Source organism: Limanda limanda, chromosome 4 (assembly GCF_963576545.1).
Source record: "Limanda limanda chromosome 4, fLimLim1.1, whole genome shotgun sequence".
NCBI classification, from domain to species: Eukaryota; Metazoa; Chordata; class Actinopteri; order Pleuronectiformes; family Pleuronectidae; genus Limanda; species Limanda limanda.
Window position 1 is genome coordinate 1,674,010 of NC_083639.1, and position 24,426 is coordinate 1,698,435.

Genomic DNA, 24,426 nt, shown 5'->3' on the forward strand with positions numbered 1-24,426 from the left:
CTGTCTCCTTGTATTTTATTAATATATTTTTTAAGATATTTCTGGGCCCTTTATTGAGAGGACAGGATGCAGGAGGACTCCAGCCTCCATACACTGGATGGACAGATGCTGTTTAATATGCAACAGGGTCTCGGGGCCACCTGTGAGCTAGCCCCAAATTTCTCCTTGCATATTAAACTGCATCTGGCAATAAGTCCTGATTTTCTAATAATTCCTTAAGCTGCTATAAAAGAGAACGTTGCCTTGTGGTTTCTAGAACAGACTGTGGCTGCGGCAATCTGAGCTGAACAGTTTCCTCGATATTTTCCAGAGCAGTCGTCCTTGGCCGAATCAGAAATACTCCTGCTACAAAAACTTTCAGATTTAAATATAAACAGCAGTTACTTTGACAGAGGAGGATGTTGTTAAAAGTTAATTCTGCACAGTGACGTTCCTGAACCTCTCTCCTTCCCTCCCCACCCATTTGTGACTCCTCTCACCAACCTTCTCCTCCTTTTCCTTCCCACATCTCACTCCCTCCGTCGGACTCCTCCCTCAGTGCAGCCTGTGCGTGTCCATTCTGCCTCTGTCTCACTTCTCGTCATCACACAAGTGTCTGGTCTCTCGTTATCACTCAACGGTCACAGAGAGGAACCCGCAGACTTTCGCCTCACTTCAGGTAAGAGTCCAGTTTACATTTGTAAGGATCCAGAACAACTTATCATAGAACCACAAATATCTCCATACTTATAGTCACAGGATCTAATCTGAGGTGTGTGTGTTTAAAATCTCACTTAATGAGCTCACTTGAAAAATGAATGACCTTGAAGTTGGAAAATATATCCTGTTATTGTCTTGGAGCACAGGCTGCAAACTTTGTTCCAAGCATCAACAGGAAAGTGATCAGACAGGAAACAACCATTGAAAAGATGCCTCTGCTCTGCTAAGGAGGATTTTGAATAGAAAAGTACAACCTTGAACTTTTTAATCACCATATCAATCCTTAAAGCACATTTTACTTACCACTGTTTTTAAAGGTTTGTTTGAAGAAGCATAATAAAACTCATCAGATCTGTCTGGAGCCTGTTGGTTTGTCTGAGTTCAGAATTGTTCGATTACTAAATAAAATTAAGGGAAATTTCCTGTTTATCCAAAGCAATGTAGTATATCAATGAATATATATGTGGATGACAACTGCCGGCTGAGCTACATGACTTCATCTCCATATACAAACATTAACTTAAACTGCAAATTTGAATCAATGGATGTCGTCATATTCCCTGTTCGAAGTTGTTCAGATATATCTAAGCTATACTGTTACTTTGCATTTTACAATCAGGTTTGAATAGTTGAGTTCAGGTGATGTCAGGAGGCTGCAGGGAGGAAACGTGTTCTGTATCATAGCAAACGGATGCTTCTCCTTTTATAGGAATTGTTGTGTGTAGCCTCGAGTGCCGCAGATGGCCTCAGTCTGCCGAGCAACACTATACACAGTGACTGAGAACGTGTACACAACTCTCCTCCCTGCTCACAGACATGCCTTTCGGAGGAGGAAGCAAATGCGGCTGCTGCCAGAAAACCGTCTACTTTGCTGAGGAAGTGCAGTGCGAGGGCAAGAGCTGGCACAAATCCTGTTTTCTGTGCAGTAAGTATCTTCAGTTCGCAGGTATAATCCGCTTTGTTAGTCCACTGCTTCCTCTTCACCACTGTGGAATCACAAGAGGTGGCAGGCAGGAATGTCGGGTATTTGGCACGCTGGAAGGAAAGTGAGCATCCACAGGTTTTCCCTCACACATCTTTGTCCTTATTTGGATCCACCGCAGCATGTGACAGAGGCTTGGTCGTCCTTATATGGCAGAGGAAGGTAGAAGTGCTCCCTCCCTCTCCAGCACTGCACAAGCATTAATCTGAGGCACAGCACATAGTGGTTATGCCTTATTCCTCTTTAAATATGTCATGCATAGTTTGTGGTGAAGAAACATCTGTGGAGTTAAGTCATGGATTGCTTTTCTTTGCTGCACGGTGGAAACTCATGGGCTCAAGTGTGGGAAGGGATAATCATAGATTTACACATATAAACTATGCTTTTCGCCCCCCCTTTCTCTTTGTGTGAAGTGGTCTGTAAGAAGAACTTGGATAGCACCACAGTGGCTGTCCATGTGGACGAGATCTACTGCAAGTCCTGCTACGGCAAGAAATATGGGCCAAAAGGCTACGGCTTCGGTGGTGGAGCCGGCGTGCTGAGCATGGACACAGGAGAGGGATTTGGAATCAAACCTGAAGTGTGAGCAAAACATCACTTCTCCCCAATTAGTGTTAATAACAGAGAACAGTAACTTTTTAATATATTTATCGAAAAGAAAACAGCATCTACAGGTGCTGGATCAAAAGTTTAATTTAGAGCCTGATAGATGTGGATTTGTCCTAATTATTGAAATGGACCCGATGCTGACATTAAGGAGTAAATGTATGATGCCATGGCAGATTATACATATTTTTTTGAATAGCAATGTTTAATAAGATTTTATCAAACTCTTGATCTCCTGATAAGGAATTGTAATTAAGGTTTTAAAATGTTACAGTGTAACCATAAACTTTATCATAAATAGCTATAAATTAAAACAAAATACAAATATTACTTAATAAGGTCCATAGAACTTGAATTAAGAAAATTAACATCATTCTTTTTACATAAAATATAAACAAATGCACATCTTTTCTGCATTTTTATTTCATTCTGAAAAGTTTTCACATCTGCAAACAAAAACACAGACACCAATAACAAAGGCTGATAGAATGGGGCTTCAATTATATTGGCTCTAGTTTCAAAGGAGGAATGAAACACTGATTTTGGTTCTGGAATGTAATGAAGCTGATGTTTTGCAGCTGTTCTGTTTCCGTTCATTAAAAGCTCTGATTTCTGTGGCCAGACAAACGTCTTTCCGCCCGACAAACAACCCCAACACCTCCAAGTTCGCCCAGAAAACAGGCGGCTCAGACGTGTGTCCCCGATGCGGCAAAACAGTGTACGCAGCGGAGAAGGTTATCGGAGGAGGCAACGTAAGAAAGATCTGATAAGCTTTCCTTCTGAAGACGAGGAGGATTCGATCGTTCTCTATTTATTTTCTATTTAAATCTCATTCTTTGCTTTCTACTCAGTCCTGGCATAAAGGATGCTTTCGCTGTGCCAAGTGTGGCAAAGGGCTGGAGTCCACGACCGTCGCTGACCGAGACGGCGAGGTCTACTGTAAAGGTCTGTGTGGAGCAACTAGAGCTGAAGAGATTGGTGAATCATTCAATTAGCCTGGATGATGGGCAGAAAATAAAGTGGCAATTATCTTGATGAGAAGTTATTCATGTCTCATCTAAAATCTGGATGGATGTGTGATTGATTTTCTTTGTCTTATGGGATAGTCAAATAAAAATCTTTGGGTGTTGGACAGTTACATTTGTTAAGAAAATTCAATGTTACCACTAGGCCATGATATTTATATATGTATAACATTATATGGAAATCTAAAAATTATTTTCCCATAAACACAATTTTACAATCTGCAGTTTTTTACACTTATGCAGAACTTTTTTCTCGTATGATCCTTTAAGAAAAATCAAGATATGACTTTAATATCCGCCTCAGTTTTTGCAGAGACACTTGCTTTCAATTATTTAAAGGTTCAGTGTGTAGGATTTAGTGACATCTAGTGGTAAAGTTGCATGTTGCACCAATCAGGGGGTACAATCAGCCAACAGGCATCAACACCAACCTTGAGATTCTCTCCAAACTGAGGTTTACTACTGAGTAAAGCTTCATCTATGTTCTCAGTAGTGTTTAATTGAGATGTCAGTCTGTGTTATTATCCACAGTTTTTCTCATTCATCCTCTTTTCATTCACAGGCTGCTACGCAAAGAACTTTGGTCCCAAGGGCTTCGGCTTCGGTCAGGGTGCAGGAGCTCTGGCTCACTCCCAGTGAAGCCTGAAGCCTCGTCTCCCACCATCAACTTGTGGCGTGTTTCTATACCATCGCTTCCAGGATTCTTCGCCCCTGTCTGTCTTTATTTCACACTGCACTTTCACTCCAGCTACAGAAGGAACAACAGAGGCACAAAAGCCAATACGAAGCTGTTGTTGTTCACCAGCTCTTTACTGTGTGTTGCTATAGAACATAGTCTAATTTAGTAGGTTAAAATAGAAACAGACTGAAATGTAACTCTGTTGGGATGTGCTTATTCTGTATATTTACTGTCTTTAACAGCAAATAACCCTGCTCCATCTTAGAATAGAAAATGGTCATAAAGAGACACTCACATGGTATTAACACAGGGTTTCTGCAGTTTTCAACGAGTTTAAAACTTTAGGATCGTTTCAAGACCCTGTTAAGACCTTAATTAATTAAATTTAAGGCCCATGTCAAGTTCAAAAGATGTGAGAGAATATCTGTGTCCCAGAAATGTTTTAGCTTTCCTTTGATTGAAGTTGAGGTGAAGAAGCCTCGTAGAGAATAACCCTCAAAATGCTACGTTATCTCTCAAACTACAGTCAGAGTCCCCAAGTATCTTTGTCCCAGTTCAGAGGCCACACACTTCAGTGGATGTGGTCCACATGACCCACAAAGGAGTCGGCACCATTACATCTATAAAAAATAGTGTCATACAAGGAGGATCAACCACGAACCTTTGTTTCTCTGGGATGAAAGGGCACGTTTGAAAGAGCCTTCAAAATGAAACAGTATTGTTGTGACGCAATTGGTCTTTAAATGCAGCCAATGAAGGATGTGGCCTCTGAAATGAGTCGCAGCTCAAGATTCACGCATCACTTTCATCATAGCGTGGAATATTTTTATATATTTGACACTATTAAAACTCAGATAATTAAATGCTAGACTTTTCTAGATGCCTTGGAAACCCTGTAACAGAACTGAACAATTACTGAGATTGACTAATACCTGAAAGAGTTTGTGTCTGTGAGTGGGAACAGACACGTCTCAGGACCGACCAACGGACCAGCAGCCTCACGTCTTGCTTCAATCACAGATACAAATATTTCCCCCTTACTGCCTTACATGCCAAATAATGTAGATACTCTCTTCTAATATGCATTGTTTCTGAGGCACAAAATAAATATCTGGAAAAAACAACAACAAGGCTCTAATTCCCTGTGATGGCCTCCTTCACACAATTGCTCTTGTTGCTGATCTGAGGGGATGAAATCAGTTTGTGTTCATTCATGTGGTGTCGGGCCCGTTTGTTATTTTTATCTAATCACCATCATCATCATCACTCAGAGCAAAATGCCAGCTGTTGTGGCGAACAAGGGAGTTGCAGTACTCGGCCCCGTCTCCGCCTGAGCCGAGGAGTTGGCATGCTGACCGGAGTACCAGGCAGCTGCGGTGGTGGTGGTGTTGGAGAAGGAGGAGGAGGAGGAGGAGGAGGAGGAGGAGGAGGAGGAGGAGGAGGAGGAGGAGGAGGAGGAGGAGGAGGAGGAGGAGGAGGAGGAGGAGGAGGGTCGGCTGTTTGATTTGGCACAGAGTGCAACATGAGTCTCATCAACATCAAAACAAAGTCTGAGCTCTATGCAGAGTTGAACAGTATTAGTCCAACCAGGGGTAGTAATGGATTACATGTTAAGAGGATTACATATAGGGTACAGCACCAATCAGCCCAGATTACATTTGTAATGCAGTAATAGTTACAGTGTTAATGATTAGATTGTGATTATGGCTGGATCATGTTTTAATTCTTTGTCATGATAAGACAAGTGCTCCACCTTGTGGCTTTCAATCAAGAGTTTAGGTTCAGGCAGCAGCAGTTCCTCTAAATACTTATAATAGAAAACAGAAATCTAAAGGAATGATTAAAGTTTTGAAAAACATATGTAAATCATATTGCATTTATGAACATATGAAGCTGTGTTATTACATTTGTCAGTGGGTTTTCAAAAGGTGACCCTAGGCAGAAGCTAAAGCTATCTGGTATTCTAGACTATAAGGTTCAATATTTTCATTGTTTTACTTTCAATTAATCCAAAGGTTTTCAGATTAGATTACATGTGACTGAACCTGCTGGGTATCACACTCAATACCTCAGATCTGTTGTTCCAGAGCTTCCATGTTCTTAGACTGTAAATAAGTGGAACAAAAATAGTTTTTCGTCTCTGACCTTGTACACATCCTCAAATAATGGCATAATGTTTTCATTAAACGTCCTGGTATCAATATCAACCCACCAAGGGCAGATAAGTGATAAAGCCTTTGAGCCTTTTACCCACCAGAGGGCAATAAAGAGAACTGTGTGTCTGATCTAATATAAGCTTCAAATGTTGCCCTGCCTCAGCTCCCCATAGTAACACACAGTTACTTCAAGTAGGTACTTCATACTACACTATATTAGAATATCCACTGTGTTGTACTACAGCAACTTTGATATAATAGGTCAGCTGTTATATTAGCTGCAGCATTATAGCTCCAGCAGTTCTTTGAAAAAAAAAACTTAATGCAGCAAGAGACAACAAAATCCATCCGAGAGAATCTGTTCAAGTTGGGATGACTTTGCCGTAAGAATATTGTATTGTATTGTTGTATTGTTCTTTAATTACAGTGTGTACACATGGTAAATCTGTTTTAAAAGCCATATAGCTTATTAATTAGATTATAAAGGGCATTTGATTTAAATAGTAATATTTTGCAAACCTGTAATCAAACCTGAAACTAGTCAGACCATCTACTTCATAGGGTTCATCGGTCATAATCATTACACCCCAACATGATTCAACTGACGTACGCATCGTCAGTTGAATCATGCTGGACTTAAATAAAACACTTTCCAGCAAACTCTCACATATAAGGTACACCGCCCTGCAAACTGCTTTATAAACCTCAGGCATCTGCATGTACGAGTTAGTTTCTATAGAGACAGTCCAGCAAACCCTGGTGTTAATCCTGCTGCCATATATACAGTGGAATTTCAATCAGCTGCCGTGAGCCAACAGCCTGGATCTCAGCGTCATAAATCAAATCCGTATATGAGGGAGATTAAAGTCCTGACTCAGCGAGAGAACTTTTACTGCAAATTTCAACCACCTAACTTATACCTATAAAAGAAAAATGAGACAGTCAGTGTAAAAAACAATCTTATCCACTGATTTATTTCACCGCAGAGATTGTTGGTCTGTATTTCCCATGGAACAGCACAGTGACACACTGTAAATATGAAACTGTGCTGAAAAGCAGGTTTAGCAGTTCAGCAGTGCGCCGCTTAGTCTCATGGAGCTGCAATGCGTCCTCTGTCAGCAGGAGGCGCTGCAGCATACATCGATAGGCAAAACATAATAATGGAGACAGCACTGCACACACCAAGGTCCACATGTGCAAGATGGTGCTGTTAGCATCTGGGATATTAAGTGAGAGGAGGTGGAGACATGTCGTCCATCTTGATAAACAGTCTACACAAATCGGTCGGACGACTGCTTTGATTGCGTTGATCAAACTTGCTGTGTCATTACGAAGGTTACCGCGTGTACAGCATGTGAGCGACTTTGAAAGCGCTGCGCACAAGTTAGTCTTTAACACAAACATCAGGTGATTTTGTGGATTATTTCAGGGACGTATTGACCTTGCATGATGGACATATGTTCACGAGAGGCGCTAATGAAGGACGATATTTCGGTTTGTACGTACTCAGAGTGGCAGCATCACATGTTGATGCACTTTGTCTATGTTTAGTTGCGCCGCCGTAGCCAAATGTGCACTGGAAACTGCATTCCTGCCTTAAAACCATGGCTTAGCATTGTCTGCAGCTATTATCCTAATCAGACCAAGGGGCCCCTGCAGTCTCAGGGGGGGGGAACGGAGTCCGTCTCCAATATTTCTCTCAGTAGCCAAAGGAAATCCCAGAAAATCATTCCAGTGACAGAACAGGCCGCTCGCCTTCGGCTGCTTGAAGTTTGCTTCGACGGAGAGGAAAAACAAAGAGGGCTTTCACTTGAACTTTCTGTAAACACAGCGGGAGCGTGTTGGCAAGAACAAACGGTTGAGATGATCCTACCAAGAGCTTTAAATAGTTCCGCCATGTAAAAGATGAAAATCAGATTAACAACTGCCTGAAAATTAGGTGATAGCTGATGAGATAGAAGTTTATCCCGAACCTGGCACCAATAAAAGTTCACACACGTTATCATAATGACGCAGAAAGCAGTGATTTGTCAACACAACACGAGCATCACAATCACTGTAATCCTGAGACCACCCTCTACCATGGTGTGCGTGTGTGTCTGTGTGTGTGTCTGTGTAGTGTCTATTTTGATCTCCTTCTGATTGAGAGGAGGGACAAGTGGGATTAATATTCAGCCGTGCTCTTTTCTCCATCACTTTGTGTTAGTCTGCAGCATCATCACAAGAAGGTAAGACCAAGTATCTCTGCGGCACTACGTCTATCAAACTCTAGTTATTACCTCTAAGATGTGAAGTTGTAGTATGATGAGTGTGTACTTGTGTAATCAAGTGTGTGGGCTTTTACTTTTTCTTTGATCAATTTGATAAGACAACAAATCAAAAAGGAGAAACTAGCTACAACTTTTTTACTTTTGCTTTAATCTACAAAATCATGTTTCACATTTTTGCTTAAAAAAGTACTTTCACTATTTATCAATTATCGTTATAGTTTTTTGCCAATTCATTTAAATATTTTAAATGTTTATCAAATTTCTACAACTATGACTGGCTTTAAATCCCTGCTGTCTTGATTGAATATCACATGATAAAGTGATTTAACTGCAGAATAATGGGGGGTGAAAATGGGTAAAAAGTTATATCGGCATAGTAAATTGTATAAAATAACCAGAAAGAAAAATCATCACTTATAGTACAATTTAGGACTGAATTAATCAATAAAAAAATTAACTGAAGAATAAATGGCAAAAGGTTTAATAATAGATTACTTCAATATGATAAAATCAAGTAAACGTTAGAATAAGTGTTAGATAAGTGGAATAAGTTACAGCAAACTTATATTGTAGCTTATATTGTCAATATCGTCAAAATATAAGTAGATATTTTCCTTTTTCCTCTCTCTACTTTTTGATCAAGGGGTCAGTTTCTTGGAAAAGTCCGAAGTACTTTAAAAACATTAGGCAGGTCAGATCTGTTCCGAGAATTGAGGGAGTCGGCCTATATTTGTTTTTATCCAGTAGAGAAGTGGGGGTTAAGGTGGGAAACGTTATCTATCGAGAGTAGCTGCCATGTTGGGTGCCTTGCATGCGTCTCCCCGTCTGCCACCACTCAGTCCTCTGGCAGGGGTTTGCACCATCAACACTCTGGGAGGTGACTGGCTGATTGTGTCCAGCAGGCTCCATGAGGAGGATGTAACAATGACAGATAAACAAAACAACACATGGGAAAGGTCACGTCCATCATTTCATCCATCCATCAACAATCAATCAGAGAAAATCCTTAAAATATCAATTCACGTCTATAAATATACTGCAGGTTTTCTTCCTGGTAACAGTATAGGACTGACTGTGTAATGGCATGTATGTGTAGTGGAGTGAAAGTGGAAACCATGGAAAAGGACCATTGGGGCTCTGGACCCCAATGGTGCCAACTGTCGAGCACTTCAAATACAAAAAGGTTTTATTTTTGTCTTCAGGGGGAATTCAAATAGTCAAGATGCCTGAGAAAGCGTAAGTGTCAAGTGTCTGTTATTCTTTCCATTTACAATGAGAGTATCAGTTTCATTCACCAGATTTATCTATGGAAACACATAATTAAAGACAACAATGATGAGATACAAGTTTCTTTTTTTGCTAACGCGTTGTTTCTGTGTCTGTCACGTTCCGTCTTTATTCCGGACCCACAGACCAGAGGTAAGTCTTCAAAGACCCTGCTGACTCAGACATCTAATACTTTGATACCAGCATTAATTTCAAGATTATCTCTAGGACAACGAAATGTCAGACTAAAAATAAAATCCTCCTTTTTGCAGAGGAAATCTAAAATCTCAGCCTCACGCAAGCTCATGCTGAAGGTGAGTCCTCGGTCACGTTTGCACAGAAACACAACCAGAGTGTTGGATTTAGATCTTGAATGTGGGCGATGTTTCAGAGCATGATGGTGGCCAGGGCGAAGGAGGAGCTGGAGCAGGAGATGGAGGAGAAAGAGGAAGAGAAGCTAAAGTACCTGGAGGAGAAAGCCCCTCCGATGCAGATCAGTTGCATGTCCTTGGCAGAGCTGGAGGTAGAACTTCCTATTTAACAACTAAAGAAATTATAAACTATACTAATAAAGTCACTCATATAGGAGAACTAAAATCTGATCCCTCCTGTGTTATATTCAGACATTATGTGAAGAGCTGCACTCCCAAATCGACGTGGTGGACGAGGAGCGATACGACATTGAAGCCAAAGTCATGCACAACAGCAGAGAGGTAAAAGAGTCAGAGTTAAGAAAGACTGAAACAAGAGAAAGCTCCGATAAACAATGTTTAGAAGCTGCAGAGTTATATGGATGTTGTCCAACAAGTATCATAAGCAAAAAAGTCAGTTATTGAGTGACTCTAACTAACTGCAGCAGTCCGTCTACACAACCTTTGTTTTACAAAATATCTTTGTGTAGAGGAGAACACAAAAATGACTACGAACGTTCAAACAAGCATGCCAGGCCAATAGGTGGTGATAAAGTCTGCAAAGTCTACACCATCCAACACCAGAGAAGAATGCTGTGGTTCAAGTAATATTGGGCAGATTCTTGTGAATGCCAAATTTAGGTGCAAACACGTAATTAGGCCAAGCAGAGCTAACCAAATGTAGAGAAATCGGTACATAGGGTTTGGTGTTGTCTCTGATTCAAGCTCATCACAGAAAGAAACAGTTGACACAGCAAAGTAAACTATGACATAATGGTTTCCAAAATGTTCCGTTTTACCTCTACATACTGATACTTTAGTGACTAAAAACGCTGTTTGCATGTGGACAAGAGGTAAAAAGGTTGTTTTGCAAAATGTCAAAATGAGTGTGTGACCAGGCGGTCGCTCCTCCTTTCCTCCGCAGATCAAAGACCTGAACATCAAGGTGCTGGACCTGCGAGGGAAGTTTAAGAGACCCAGCCTCAGGAGAGTGAGGGTTTCTGCCGACGCCATCCTGCGCTCCCTGCTGGGCTCAAAGCACAAGGTCTCTCTGGATCTGAGAGCCAACCTCAAATCGGTCAAGAAGGAGGACACAGAGAAGGTGGGTGTAGAGAAAAGAAAACTATATATATATTTACTGTGTAAAATCCGAAGAATTGGGTGAGGAGTGACAATGAGGAGTGAGAATGACAGAAGAAACATTCTCCTTACTCCAAGTCAGTGAACCATGGCACTGTTAAAGACTTAAAATAAAATCTACATCTCATATTGTGTGTGTGCTGCTGCAGGAGAAGACAGCGGAGGTGAGCGACTGGAGGAAGAATGTGGAGGCCATGTCGGGCATGGAGGGCCGCATGAAGATGTTTGATGCAGCCGGCTCCAGCCAGTGAAATCCACGAGCTGCCGTTCATCTCACGTCTAGTACAGTCACTTGTGATCAGATCGGAGACTAAAGCTCCACAGCGTCACACAGACGATAACTTGCTTTATCATATTCAGTATCTTTTATGTGTTTTGCTTCATTGTCACCGAAATAAACTCAGCAAATGAAAACTCTCTTCTTTTTTTTATGTTGAAACTAGAAAAGCTTTGTATCATCAATCAGCTGTTTTAATGTAATTTCTGTGTATTTAAGATGTTGCTCACATGCTTACGTTAAATCATTGGAGCCCAACCCATATGGATTTTTCGGAGCTGATAATAATACTAATTATATGGAGTAAAAATTTCTGAATTTCTTTTTAAATTGCATTTAAACCATGAACTTTATAATTAACAACTACAAATAAAGAGGAAACACAAATACAACCAAATATGTGGAATTTTAATAATAAAAATATAATGCAATTCGATAAAATAAAAAGTTTCTTGTAGGTGTATTTCTGCAAACTACCATATATCATCATATATCAAGTGCAATACCACGGAGGGCCGCTAGGGGCTAGCACCAAAAATCTCAGACTCCATAGACAACAAAACATCAACTTCTCTCAGGAAATATTACATCAGTATTTTTCTGTCCACAAGTTATGGAATATTTACTTAAATGCACTCCTTTGTATCAGTGTCTTTAAAAATAATGTCATATATCATATGTTTAGACATTATTGCTCAAAGAGGAGTATGTTTGAGGGCAACATGTATGCAGGTACCAGACGAGGAATAATCCCATAAAAACTAAGACCTCCCTGTAAAACTTGATTCAGAATTATTGCCCGGCCACATATGAATGTGAAAATTGCCACAAGCTAAGAACTTAGCAGTAGTAATGACACAGTAAAGAAGTGAAGTGAAGCCATGTTGGGAGGAGCAGATCATACCTGACATGTCAGAGGAGAGAAAATCCTTCAGGACCAGACTGAAGCTGGGAACACAGGCCTGAAGCTCAGTGTTGGACTGACACCACACGCGCACAACACACAACAGACAACAGACAACAGACAACAGACAACACACAACACACAACACACAACACACACACACATGTCTGAAAAAACACGAGTGTGGCCGCTTCATGTAGGAGTTTGACATGTGCCAGTGTAGCACCGCACTGAAGTTAGTTTGATGTTGGCTGTTCCACATCATATTCCACATCCAGATCAGAGAACTCAGGGACCGTCAATAAATTCCGGTTCGAACAGGGTGAACCTGCCGCAGCCTTGTCATGTGACCCACTGACTCGTTGGTTTAAAGGTTTGATGGTTTAAATCAGCTATTATTCTTACACTTAACATTAAGGAGACAACTCTTTATATATTGTGTTAGCGTGTCCTATATTTTATATGAATATGAATATAAAAATTCATGTATTTTTCAATAGCTTCAATGTCACATGATCCATTGACTCTAAATCACATTAGATATTACTGCTTCCATAAAACTAAATAAAAACAATCAGGAGCCAACTCTTTTTAAATTAGAATTTTGTGTTTACTATATTTTGTTAGTCCTCTCTTTGACTGCAGTTAACACAGTTGATTCATATTTTTTTCCTTCTGAGTCTGTGACTCTAATCTTTGGATGAATAAAAAAAAAAAAAATTATGAAATACAGATGTTGTGACGCATCTCATGCAGTTCTCCTTTTTGCCACAAGGTAGCAGGATCAGCTCACAGTCAGTTTGATGAGATCATGACAGAAATATTCCAACCGACTGGAAAGTCGAGATCAGAAGAAGAAAACATGGATCAACATCATTGATCATCGTTTATTTATAAAAGCTGTGATGCGTATTAACATGATAAAACACCTTCAAAGTCCTGAGACGTGTTGTGAATCCAGGTCAGGGGCCGAGGGCCTGTCAGGTTCACACACTGCTGAAGGCCTAAGTACTTTCTCTTGTTTGTTTTAGTCGACTCCGGTGCCAGACGGGTGGGGTTTGCAACAATACAATCAGGACGCAGCACTCTGACTTAAGTAAAGGACATGAAACTGACTCCTGTGATTCTTTGACAGCCTAATGTCGCACAAAGCTTTGTCCGATTCCAAGTAAAGCAACACAAGCTCGAACCAGCTCGAAAACCTGCAAGTAGTAAAAGTGTCTGCTTTACAGAGAAATGTTAGGTACCTAATGTGATAAGTAATGTGATTTTATTTTATTGTATGAGGATGACAAGTGTTTTGTCAACTAAATGGTTGCTAAAATAATCCTTCATACTTTTATAGTTCTTGTCATCAGACTGCAGCATGTTGGGAATATCTATCTACAGCTGGCATGCAAAGATATTAGCGTAAGCAGTACTACCTTCTTCCTCCTCCTCCTCCTCCCCCCTTCCGTTCCTACGCACAAGGGCACAAGTTGAAAAGCACCAAAATAAACACACACGATCCTTCTGGTGACTGTGTGTGTTCTAACACAGTTTTCATGGAGCAAAACACACAGCTCACTTGTATGTAAACACTCACTGCAAAAATATTCGACACAACCCAGGGATTACCACACACACACACACACACACACACACACACACACACACACACACACACACACACACACACACACACACACACACACACACACACACACACACACACATTGGCACGTTGTTAAGTTTCACTTTGCAAAACATACATGTACCTCCTGCATATCACTGTTCAACAATGTTTGGTGGGAAAATACACTTAACATCTGTGATTGTAGACGTATTATACAACATATACAACCTGTACATACACAGTGTTATCCTGCTTCCAAAGGACTTGACCTGAAAACATAAATCCCTAAAGTCTCAATATGTGATTTTATTAGTTTTGCTCGTCATTCAATTGTCATTGAATCATACAGAATAAAAGATTCAATAGGTAGACAATAATAGAAAACACTTAAAATGTTAAATTTAGGTTATAGATAATTGTTTTGATTATTGGAAACACCAATAGCATAGTTTTAAGGACTGTGAAACAAAACAGAAAAAAACCACAATATAATTTTCAGCAATAACCCTGTAACAAAGGTTTAATATTTGCTCCTTAAGAACAGTTTAAAACCACAACCGTCACTATGGTAATTATTAACTGATATGGCAACACTTCTAACCTGAAATAATTTAATAAAAACATATAATTGAGCCATTTGAGTCATTGATTTTGACTTTTCGCTTCTGACTTGTTACGACAGGATCGGAGACATCAGCCGAACTCGTCTCCAATGACTTGAGAATTTGCTCCAACTTGCCTTAGAAGAGAAAGACAAACGGTGGCCTTCTTCCGATGAGTCATGATCCTCATTGTTGCTTCAGATACAACATCAACAACCAACACCGGTAGCATCAAAAGACTTGGCAGCTCACGCAGGGTGTTGCTTACAGCACGTTAGTACATGTGAGGACACAGGGCAGGGAAGCAGGAATTGAAGAAGCTACAGGAGATGGAGGAAGTTGTCTTTGAACAACCTGCTACTGGAATTAGGCTCAATTCAGACTTGTATAACGCTTCCAGTACATGGATCAAATTGTGGCAGGAACATGATGCTGCAAAGTGTAACGCTTGAGCGATCAACGTGTTGCAGATCAGCAGCACCATATGAGGTTACAGTGAATAAAGTTTTTTTTATTTACTTGGAGCTCCGTGCAGTTGTGCGTCTGTGTGTTTGTGTGTTTGTGTGCATAATGGAGTAGGTTTACAAGGATTACTTTCAAATTCCACCCGCCCACGTCAGCCCAGACCTGAGACACTGGAACCCTTTGAGTTCAGTAATCCCTCGGTGCTCACTGCAGGTTTTGCTGCGTAAAAATAGACAATGCAAGTCCAGGGAGAATGCATGTTTTCCCCTTCGATTTAATGCCTTCTGCCATCTGTTTGCAGGTATGTGCCCACCCATTGTAGACACGGGCGACTTGCCGCCATGTGACCCGCTACTGGGTTTAAAAGCTTATGGCCAACAGAGGAGGGCCCAGTATACGATTCCCCCATTGAGTCACATCTGAAGCGCACATCGCACTATCCTGGTAAGTGTCTGCTTTTCTCTTGTGTGTGTGGATAAATGATAAATAAACAAATTTCTTAAAAAAATGTTATCATCACCATGCATTGAATTGTTCTCATTTGTGCAGGTGCTGCCTCCTCAACATGTCCGACACAGAAGAAGCAACATATGAGTGAGTAAACATTTAAGTTCTGCAGAGCAGGGAGCGAGAATAACAGAGTGATGGCAGCACTGATGGAATCAATCATAACAGAAATATTGTTGGTGTGTTTTTCTTCTTTCAGGGGAGAACGTAAGTCTGTGCACTGAACACACACACACACACACACAGACACACTTACACAAGCAAGATGAGTATACCTGCAGTATTGTATTGAAGCTGCAGATTCAAACAAACTGCTCAAGCTGTGACTGGCTGGATGCTCCACAGCTGCTTCATCTGTAGTCCACAGAAAGACATGCATGGACATTGTGACTATTCTGCATGAACGTGTATCAGAAAAACATATTTCAGCTCATGTTTAATCCAGTTGTGAACCACACCGCTACAGCTGACCTCTGCTCTTTATGTCTCTGTGTGTGTATGCGATGTGAAGGAGAGGAGGATATTGTTGGTTTGTACTTTAATACCAACAATATCCATGAAAACAATGTACATCTCCACCTCTGAATGCATCAACTTTAATGTTGGGTCTTTTCTGCCACTTTGTTACCTGCTTTACACGCTTGAGCCTCGTGTTTAAATGCTGTCGGTTACTTAACACGCTGCGTGCTAAGCCCCTGGCTTCAGCGCCCGGTACTGTATTTTTGGCGTGTTGGTGCCACTGTAGAAGCAGCTGGTGCGCCGCACCTTTCTGCCAGATTGACCTTTGCTCTCTCGATGAGTCCCCCTCTGTCTGAGGCTGAAGATAGTTCACCTTGAATAAACATCCCAGTGGATCTGTCCTTTCAATTCGAACGGTGCCCCGGGCTGCCACGAAGGAGATAAAGGGCCGTACCGCTATTTCTGTCTCCTTTGTGAGGCTGTCCAAGTGGGCCTCTGTGCAGCCACGCTGTCCCTGCTACTGAGCAGCACCTGTCTCCCTGTGCGTGGACTACTCTGTTCGAGACCGATGTAGGTCAGGTTAGGCTCTCAATACAGCACCTTGGGGCAGATGACGGTGCAAGCACAATGGCTACTTTCACTTTTATGCCTGCTCGTGGTCCCCTAAATGCAGGTTGGTTTACCTCCTTTGCAGTGGAAAGAGATTGAGTTTCCCTCTGTGGCCAAAGGGACTAAACGCTTGGTGTCACTTTTTCCTACTGAGGCCCAGTGAGGAAAGAAGTGCTGGGAACAAAAAGGCCCAGCTCAGTGGAGTTCAAACATCCGCCGCCGGAGTTCATACATCGGCCCGACAGGCCCCTCCTGAAACCACGTTCAAATTCTCCAGATCCAGATTTTAAACGGCTAACAAACACAGGTTGTAGATGGAAAACATAACAGAAAAGTGTACAAATAAACCAAAGTCTAAATGAGAAAGCAGGTGGCACAATGGCAGAAAAAACATCAAAATAATATTTAAATGCTTTGTAAAGAATTTACAAATTTAATACATAATGTTAAAAACACAGTAGCAGCACATAAGAACATTTGAACAGTACAGTTCAGAAAATTCCATAAATACGGCCAAAATTATTTGATTCAAAGATTGTCACATTGTTTGCTTGCTAACTTCATACTTGCTTTGCACAGAAGAAGAGAAGGATGTGGAGGAGGTAACAGAGAAGGAGGAGGTGGAGGAGGAAGAGGTAGTAGAGGAGGAGGAGGAGGAGGAGGAGGAGGAGGAGGAGGAGGAGGAGGAGGAGGAGGTAGTAGAAGATGAGGAGGAGGAGGAGGAAGAAGGTAGTACTGCTTACACTAATATCTTTGCATGCCAGCTGTAGATAGATATTCCTAACACTCTGCAGTCTCATGACAAACACTATGAGAGTATGAAGGATTATATTAGCAACCATTTAATTGCCAAAACACTTGTCGTCCTTATTCTTTTATTATATTTTAAGAAGTATCCAACACAATTATTGTTAAATCTGTATGAAAATATTAACGGATGCATGGTTTTAACTGGTACTTTGAGAAAATATAAAAACCTGTATACAGGACACTATCTCTAAAACCAACCAGGTACGTAGATGTATTCTGAAAATGCACATTATTGTTAGATTTAGAATTTCATGTCTCACAGTGTGATTTAAAAAGGTACATTTACCATCTAGTGTCAAATCCATGAGTAAAAGAAAAAGCAATTGTTATCTTTCTCTCTCTCTCTGTGTCTTTCCGTTGAGAATAATATGACTTTGACATGTTACGAGATGAGAGAACTAGGTAAAAAACTCTAATCATAAGGAACAAAGCAGGTTCTTTGTCAGACTAATGGATGAGGTCATTTGTTTTTCTGTCACCGGGCGAGATAACACACGAGTTATCTGCAGCGATGATTTAAATCAGCTTCCTCTCAGACACACGCCCTCATACCTTTCAGGATTAGTCCGTCAACTCTGACAGGAGAACTCGAGTATGCTGCTGCTGTCAAGCGCTGATTGTTTGAGGGTGTTCCCCCATTTCACTTTCACATAAAGGTCTCTGTGTGTGTGTGTGTGTGTGTGTGTGTGTGTGTGTGTGTGTGTGTGTGTGTGTTTGTATCTTCTCATGACCTTTCACTGACTCTCATCTGTCAGTAGATGCTGGAGAGGAAAATGAAGGAGGTATGGACACGTGTGTGTATGTGTTTGTGTGTGTGTGTGTGACAGAAGAATGTTGCTTTGTGAGTTTTTTCATGCATGTGAGTTTGTTTTAAATTTTTTTATTTTATCATACACTTAAAATGTTACTTTGCTTTTTCTCCTTGTGGATTTGCAGACGAATCAAAGCCCAAGTCAAAGTAAGATCTTTTTTTTTTTTAAATGCATTAACAACCAACTTTGTGAGGTTTATTGAGATGAACAGGTTGTAATTTCCCTCATCCGCCTCAGGCCTGGCTTTGTTCCTGGCCTGATAGCTCCAAAGATCCCAGAAGGAGACAAGGTGGACTTTGATGTGAGTTCATCTCAGGACAGATTCAAGTCAAACCTGCAGGCTTCTCTCTGGTCAGAGTGGATGACTTCTTGTTTTAATCTCAGGACATTCACCGAAAGCGAATGGAGAAGGACCTGACCGAGCTCCAGACTCTGATCGAGGCTCACTTTGACAAGCGTAAGAAGGAGGAAGAGGAGCTCCTCAGCCTCACAGACCGCATTGTACGTTCACGTCTGACTGTCCTGCAGCAGAAATCACACATTTATCCTCCAATATTACTTCTACAAGTAAAGTGATGTCTGTAGGTCCCAGGTATGAGGTGTGTAAACTTTCCCTTTGTTTCCTGCTGCAGGACAAACGCAGGTCAGAGAGATCAGAGCAGACGAAGATCAGAGCGGAGAGAGAAAAAGAGCGACAGAACAAAATATCTGTGAGTTAAGGTCCTCATCAAATCACACCAATGGGTAGTGATCATGTGTTAATGTTGTGCTTTTTTTTGAAAGGGAAGGTTAATTTTTTCCTAGAATGTGTGTAGGAGAATTGTATTGTTCTGTCAAATGTATTATGAATACACCTAAAATTACTGAAATAAACAAATTAACTAAAACTACACATTTTTCAAACTGGCTTTTAAATATTTAAAGGTCCAGTGTGTTAAATTTAGTGACACCTAGTGGTGGAGTTGCATGTCACAGCTAAACACCCCTCACTTCACCCTCCCCCTTCCCAACATGAAAGAAAACCTGTGGATTCTTCAGGTGTCATAAAAACTCAAAAGGAGTTTAGTTTGTCCAGTCTGGGCTACTGGAAAAAAACATGGCGGCCTCCGTAGGGAGGACCCGCTCCCGAAAGATCCCTGTCACCTAAATCATACACCGTGGACCTTTACATACTGATTCTAAACATGTTTGCTCTCTTGCCTTTGGCTCATACACCTATGAATCATATTTACAATCAGTTTACTCAAGTTCAGACAATGTTAACGTCACTTTAATGTTTTTCCCCAATAGGAGGAGAAAGCGAGGAAAGAAGATGTAGAGTTTAAGAAGAGGGCAGACGATGACCACAGGAAGAAGATGATTCTGTCCAACCTGAGTTTCACCGGATACAAAGTGATGATTTTGTTCTCTCATTAAAATATACAAATATAAAACACTCTGTGCAACATGTCACCACATGTGTCCTCCTCCTGTCCTGCAGACACAGACTGGGGCAAAAAGACAAACGGAGAGGGAGAAGAAGAAGAAGATCCTGAGCGACCGACGCAAGGAGTTAAACATCGATCACCTGAAAGAGGACAAACTCAAGTAAAAGAAAAACACACAATCATAACTCGGTTAATTATTGTCTCTTTAACCATGCAGAGCACTGGGCAGCATCAATTTTATCTTGGTGTTATTCCCCATCTCTAATAAAAGGCTTTAATATTCTTTTCCAGGGAAAAAGCGAAGGAGATGTGGGACCGGATGCGTGAGCTGGAGTCGGAGAGATTTGATCTTCAGTATCAGCAGACGAAGCAGAAGTATGAGGTAATAAATCACATGTGACTGTCCCATCACTTCTATGTAAACTGTCTTATCAGCTCATCACCTGTAAAACACAGGGTCTCTGTCGGGTCTGTACAAGCGGCTGTTTGCAGATTTGAAACGTTTCATTAATAAAGTTTAATAACAAACAAAAAAAAGTCCAAATATACACAGTGCTTCATTAAATGTCAACACTAATTCATCTTGTTTTAAACCCATGTTCACACAGATCACCGTGCTGAGAAACCGAGTCAGTGACCATCAGAAAATGTAAGTTTGATAAAATATTCATATGATTTTGATATATTCAGTGCTTTCTTACACAGGCAGGATCTTCAGATGAACAGATTCAAAAACACAAGCATGATACGTGCTTTTCTCTCATCACGCCTGGTTTACTGTAAACAGTATTTCCCACATGCCTTTTCAAGTAGAAAACCTGTAGACTGTCTTCTGACACCATTGCCAGGACATTTATCAGAGTAAACAGGTTGGAACACATCACCTTGTTTTTTAAAGCCCATTTACAATGGTTTCCAGTACATTTTAAAATAGGTTTTTAAGGTTCTCTTAATCTCGCACAACTTGTAGTCTGACTCCTCAGTATCCTGCAGATATTTTTGAAATAAGAGCTCAGAGGCTGTGGAAATTCAAAATCAAAACTTAAAAAATACTTTTATCATACCTCTTCCCTGATTTCACCTTATTCTACAATTTGTACGTTTTTATCTGTTTTTTTTACGTGTTACTTTGACTTTGCAAATTAACATATTACTATTTTACAAAGTAGATAGCAAAACCGCACAAAGCAATTTTCAATTAAACATTGATGAAAGTTCGATGCTCAGTCAGAGTCTGTAATTCTGATGTGAACATTCAGCAAGTTTCCACCTGCTCCAGGTCCAACGTGCGCTGAGCCAAGACAGGATGGGGAAAACACAAAGCAGGGGAAACATGAGAGGCGGTTTAAAGAAGGACAGACTGGTCTGAACTACATTCGTGCACTCAGTCTCAGGCTGTACCGCAGGGCCGACAGCTGACAGATCTCATAGCAGCCACGTGATATCATCAGTGATAATCTGGCTCACAATAAAACAGTGACCGGCCCCCGCTGACATCCAAATCATTTCAATCCTTTGCTCCTGATCCTTAGGCCGTGTTACAGTGAGGGCTCTGAATGAATCTTCAACCAGCTCAGACGCTGATGCTGCTGCAGAATGTGACAGTGATTTTATAAAGCAGGAATATTGGAGAGAGGGATTGATCCTTTCAGACGAGAATCTCCTCGGGTTAGAGCCTCAATATTGACTCTTGGTTTCCAGGTCAAACAACAATTACTTTTAGAAAAGGTGAGTTAATATTTAGACATTCAGGAAACCATAGTAACAGACTGGCTGTGTTTATAGTTTTATAGATTCACAGATTCGGAGATAAGCTGCAGGTACCTCGGTAGCAACACTAGATAAACATAGCTGTCAACGATTTGGTAGCTAATCCCTTCCCAGCAGCAACATCTATGAAAAGCTTTCTGTGCAGCGGTGGTTCCCAACATGAGGGTTGAGCCCCCTGCAAGGACTCACAAGTATTTGTATTGTAGAATAATAATAAATAAATACACCAATCTTATAATACAGAAGTGTTGACTTTTTTCTGTTCAAATTTACTTCTTTGCTCCTCTTAAACTATTCTTATAGAATTCAATCATCAAAAAAAAAACCTGATTTCAGGATTCCTGATCAGTCAGATATGCAAGTGCCAAAAACACAGTCTGGTTAAATTTTGAAGAATGAGGAAAAAAAGGTTAAATCCAAACGATAATGATTTGTTCTCTCGTACATTTGCAAATTGATGTGTCCACAATATCCTTTATGCTTCTGAAATTTTCCTAAAATGATTTTAATGCAAAATTAAATTAGGCTTCAACGGTTTCGGTGGAAGGGAAGATCCGAGGTTCAGTTTGCATCACGCTCCGGCTCCTATGGCTGAACTTCTTCTCTCTTCGTCCTCAGTTCAAAGGGCGCCAGGAGCAAGCGAGGGCTGAGGAAGTAACATCGGACGTCACCGTGAGGAAAAGCGGCATCAATGAGTGACAGGAACTGAATTTGAATGTTTTCTCAACACTTGAACACGCAAGAACAGAGTGACGGTTCTGAAAATATTATAAAATGCTCTTAAACAGGTTATGCTGAGAAATCCAGAGGTATCACTGAGTCTCTGATCTCAGGCTGATCAGACGAAGTGGTGCAACTTATGTTTATTCAAAAAAAAGAAAAGTGTGTGCTCTATTATAATGGCTTAAGCGAATGGATTTTGCCTTAATGCTAAATTCCAAACACTGAATGTGTCGCTCGGAAAACTCAAAGTGAAATGGAGACTAATTAACAGATTTTGTGATGCAATGAATAAACTAAGCTTTGTTTAACAAACCAGAAACCGGCTCCTGTTTTTGGTTTGTCTCTTTCTCTTTTTTCAGGACTCTCGGCCAAATAAGTCGGTCTGCATGCGGAACAAATATTTTAGGAACCAGTCATCACATTGGCACCACACTTGACTTGTGTTTTGTTAAGGGCCAAAGGAAGTGTGGTGTCAAATTTGGTGCCATTTGGACATGTGATAAATTCTATATTAATGAAGAAGGGATCGGTCTACTGTGAGGACGTCAATCACAACAACAGCGCGTTCGCAACGAAGACGACAACTGATTCTCCAGTTCAGGTTCTGCAAAGTGAGTCGAGCCTCCCTGACCTTTGAATAAACAGGTGAAACGGCTCTTTGTGCAGCAGCGGTGGCAAAGCTTCAAGGTTCTTTTACCTGCAGCCACTCAATCACTGCAGGTGACTTTCACAGATTCAGAAAGAGAAAGAGCTACAGCCAGCATCACCAGCAGCAAAACAAATAGCACATACCACCCATGCAGGTTTAGAACTGGTGCTACGCTATTAAAACTAAATCGATAACACAGACCTAAATCTTAACCAATAGCGGGATTGATGCAAGGGAGCTTTTTCTCCTCTGCACCAAATACACTGCCTGGTATGGTTTATGTTTCCTAGGCTGTTCTGTCCGACCTGTGGGTGGCCTGTGTTGAAATGTGTAAATATGTGTTGATCTGCTCCAACTGGCTGTGGAAACAAAGTTCTCCCCGAGGGGACAATAAGGTCTAAAAAGCCAAGAAAAGTTTAAAACCAGGAGAATCATCACCATCACTACCATCTGACATCAGATGCTTTGCCAAAGAGAAGCTGCTTTAGCCATTACGGCCCGAGAATAATGTTATAAAATCGTAAAAGGCACTTGATAAGAGAAGAAGGTTCCTCACGCCTGACTGTCAGGATTGTTACGATGATGAGCACCAACTCTGTGCTCATAAAAAGCCCCACCTTCTTTTAATAATTTCACCTTGTGCTTGCCAATAAAAATAAACCTCACGTGTATTTTGGCAATCGAGTGGTTAATGACTGGCAGTTTCGGTGAACTTCATTTTGGCAGTTTTGTTATGAAACAGCCACTGAGACAGGGCTTGGGACTAACCCAGTGTATTACCAGTTTACTATAAATGACCAGGCACATAAATCTATCAGTGTAAAATGAAAGGAGCAGCTCTGCCAGTCGCTTCATTAAATTTGATCTCACCCTTAACCCCACAAGTCCCTCATGTCTGTTGGGTGGATCATGCGGTTTGAACTGTGGAAAACCAAGGTTCCATCTGATCGCCAATAATTCACCGGGTGCACCAGCAGCTGCAGCGACTGGCTCTGACAGCTTGTTTATAGGCAGCAAGAAGAAAACAACCCATGAGGGTGGAGTAAACAGAAAGAGAGACGAGCTGCTCATCTGCCCAGAGGCGTTTTTTAAACTTGACTGTCAAGAGGGGTGTCAACCGGTTGGCTGAACTCTCGATGCAACACCAGCGACTGTCACAATTGACAAATGATCTACTCCAATGCCAAGACACAGTATGTGCTGTACTACTTCCCATCATTATTGTTTATTCCTATGGAGGAGCACTAACCTGATTTGAACCTCACACGGCAGATTGGGCACATGCTAGGAAAGAGATCATTTAAGTTTGATGCAAATCCGATGAAGGGAGCTGATCCAGACTCGTTTTTTGTCACATGACTATGGACATTCTTTAAACATTTTCGTCAATTTCTCAGAAAATCATGTTCAGCTGTTGAGAGCTTGTAATTTTAGTGCAGACTCTACTTTTATTTTTTTTTATTTTTCTAGTAAAGCAGCCATAGGTACTTTGAAATTAACAATCTAAATCCAAGCTATTGTTTAATTTTTCTATTTTAAAAGTGAAAGAAACACACGTAGGCTT

General features: G+C 40.9%; 3 protein-coding genes across 3 annotated transcripts; all 3 read left to right on the forward strand.

Moving 5' to 3' along the window:
* Positions 1–573: 573 nt before the first annotated feature.
* On the forward strand, positions 574–5,101 carry csrp1b (cysteine and glycine-rich protein 1b). The gene is made up of 6 exons (XM_061069478.1): positions 574–658; positions 1,514–1,624; positions 2,095–2,263; positions 2,910–3,039; positions 3,139–3,232; positions 3,875–5,101. Exons 2-6 carry the CDS (start codon positions 1,516–1,518, stop codon positions 3,949–3,951), a joined length of 579 nt encoding a protein of 192 aa, XP_060925461.1. The 5' UTR covers positions 574–658; positions 1,514–1,515; the 3' UTR covers positions 3,952–5,101.
* Positions 5,102–9,952: 4,851 nt separating this feature from the next.
* Positions 9,953–11,484, forward strand: LOC132999731 (troponin I, slow skeletal muscle-like). Its single transcript, XM_061069479.1, has 5 exons — positions 9,953–9,997; positions 10,075–10,206; positions 10,307–10,396; positions 11,019–11,195; positions 11,383–11,484. The coding sequence occupies exons 1-5, from the start codon at positions 9,989–9,991 to the stop codon at positions 11,482–11,484; spliced, it is 510 nt and encodes a 169-aa protein (XP_060925462.1). The 5' UTR covers positions 9,953–9,988.
* Positions 11,485–12,232: 748 nt separating this feature from the next.
* Positions 12,233–22,148, forward strand: LOC132999451 (troponin T, cardiac muscle-like). The gene is made up of 15 exons (XM_061069134.1): positions 12,233–12,242; positions 15,398–15,488; positions 15,646–15,690; positions 15,803–15,810; positions 17,251–17,400; positions 18,240–18,275; positions 18,418–18,433; positions 18,531–18,594; positions 18,678–18,794; positions 18,926–19,003; positions 19,584–19,685; positions 19,774–19,880; positions 20,012–20,102; positions 20,329–20,369; positions 22,109–22,148. Exons 1-15 carry the CDS (start codon positions 12,233–12,235, stop codon positions 22,146–22,148), a joined length of 996 nt encoding a protein of 331 aa, XP_060925117.1.
* Positions 22,149–24,426: the final 2,278 nt, after the last annotated feature.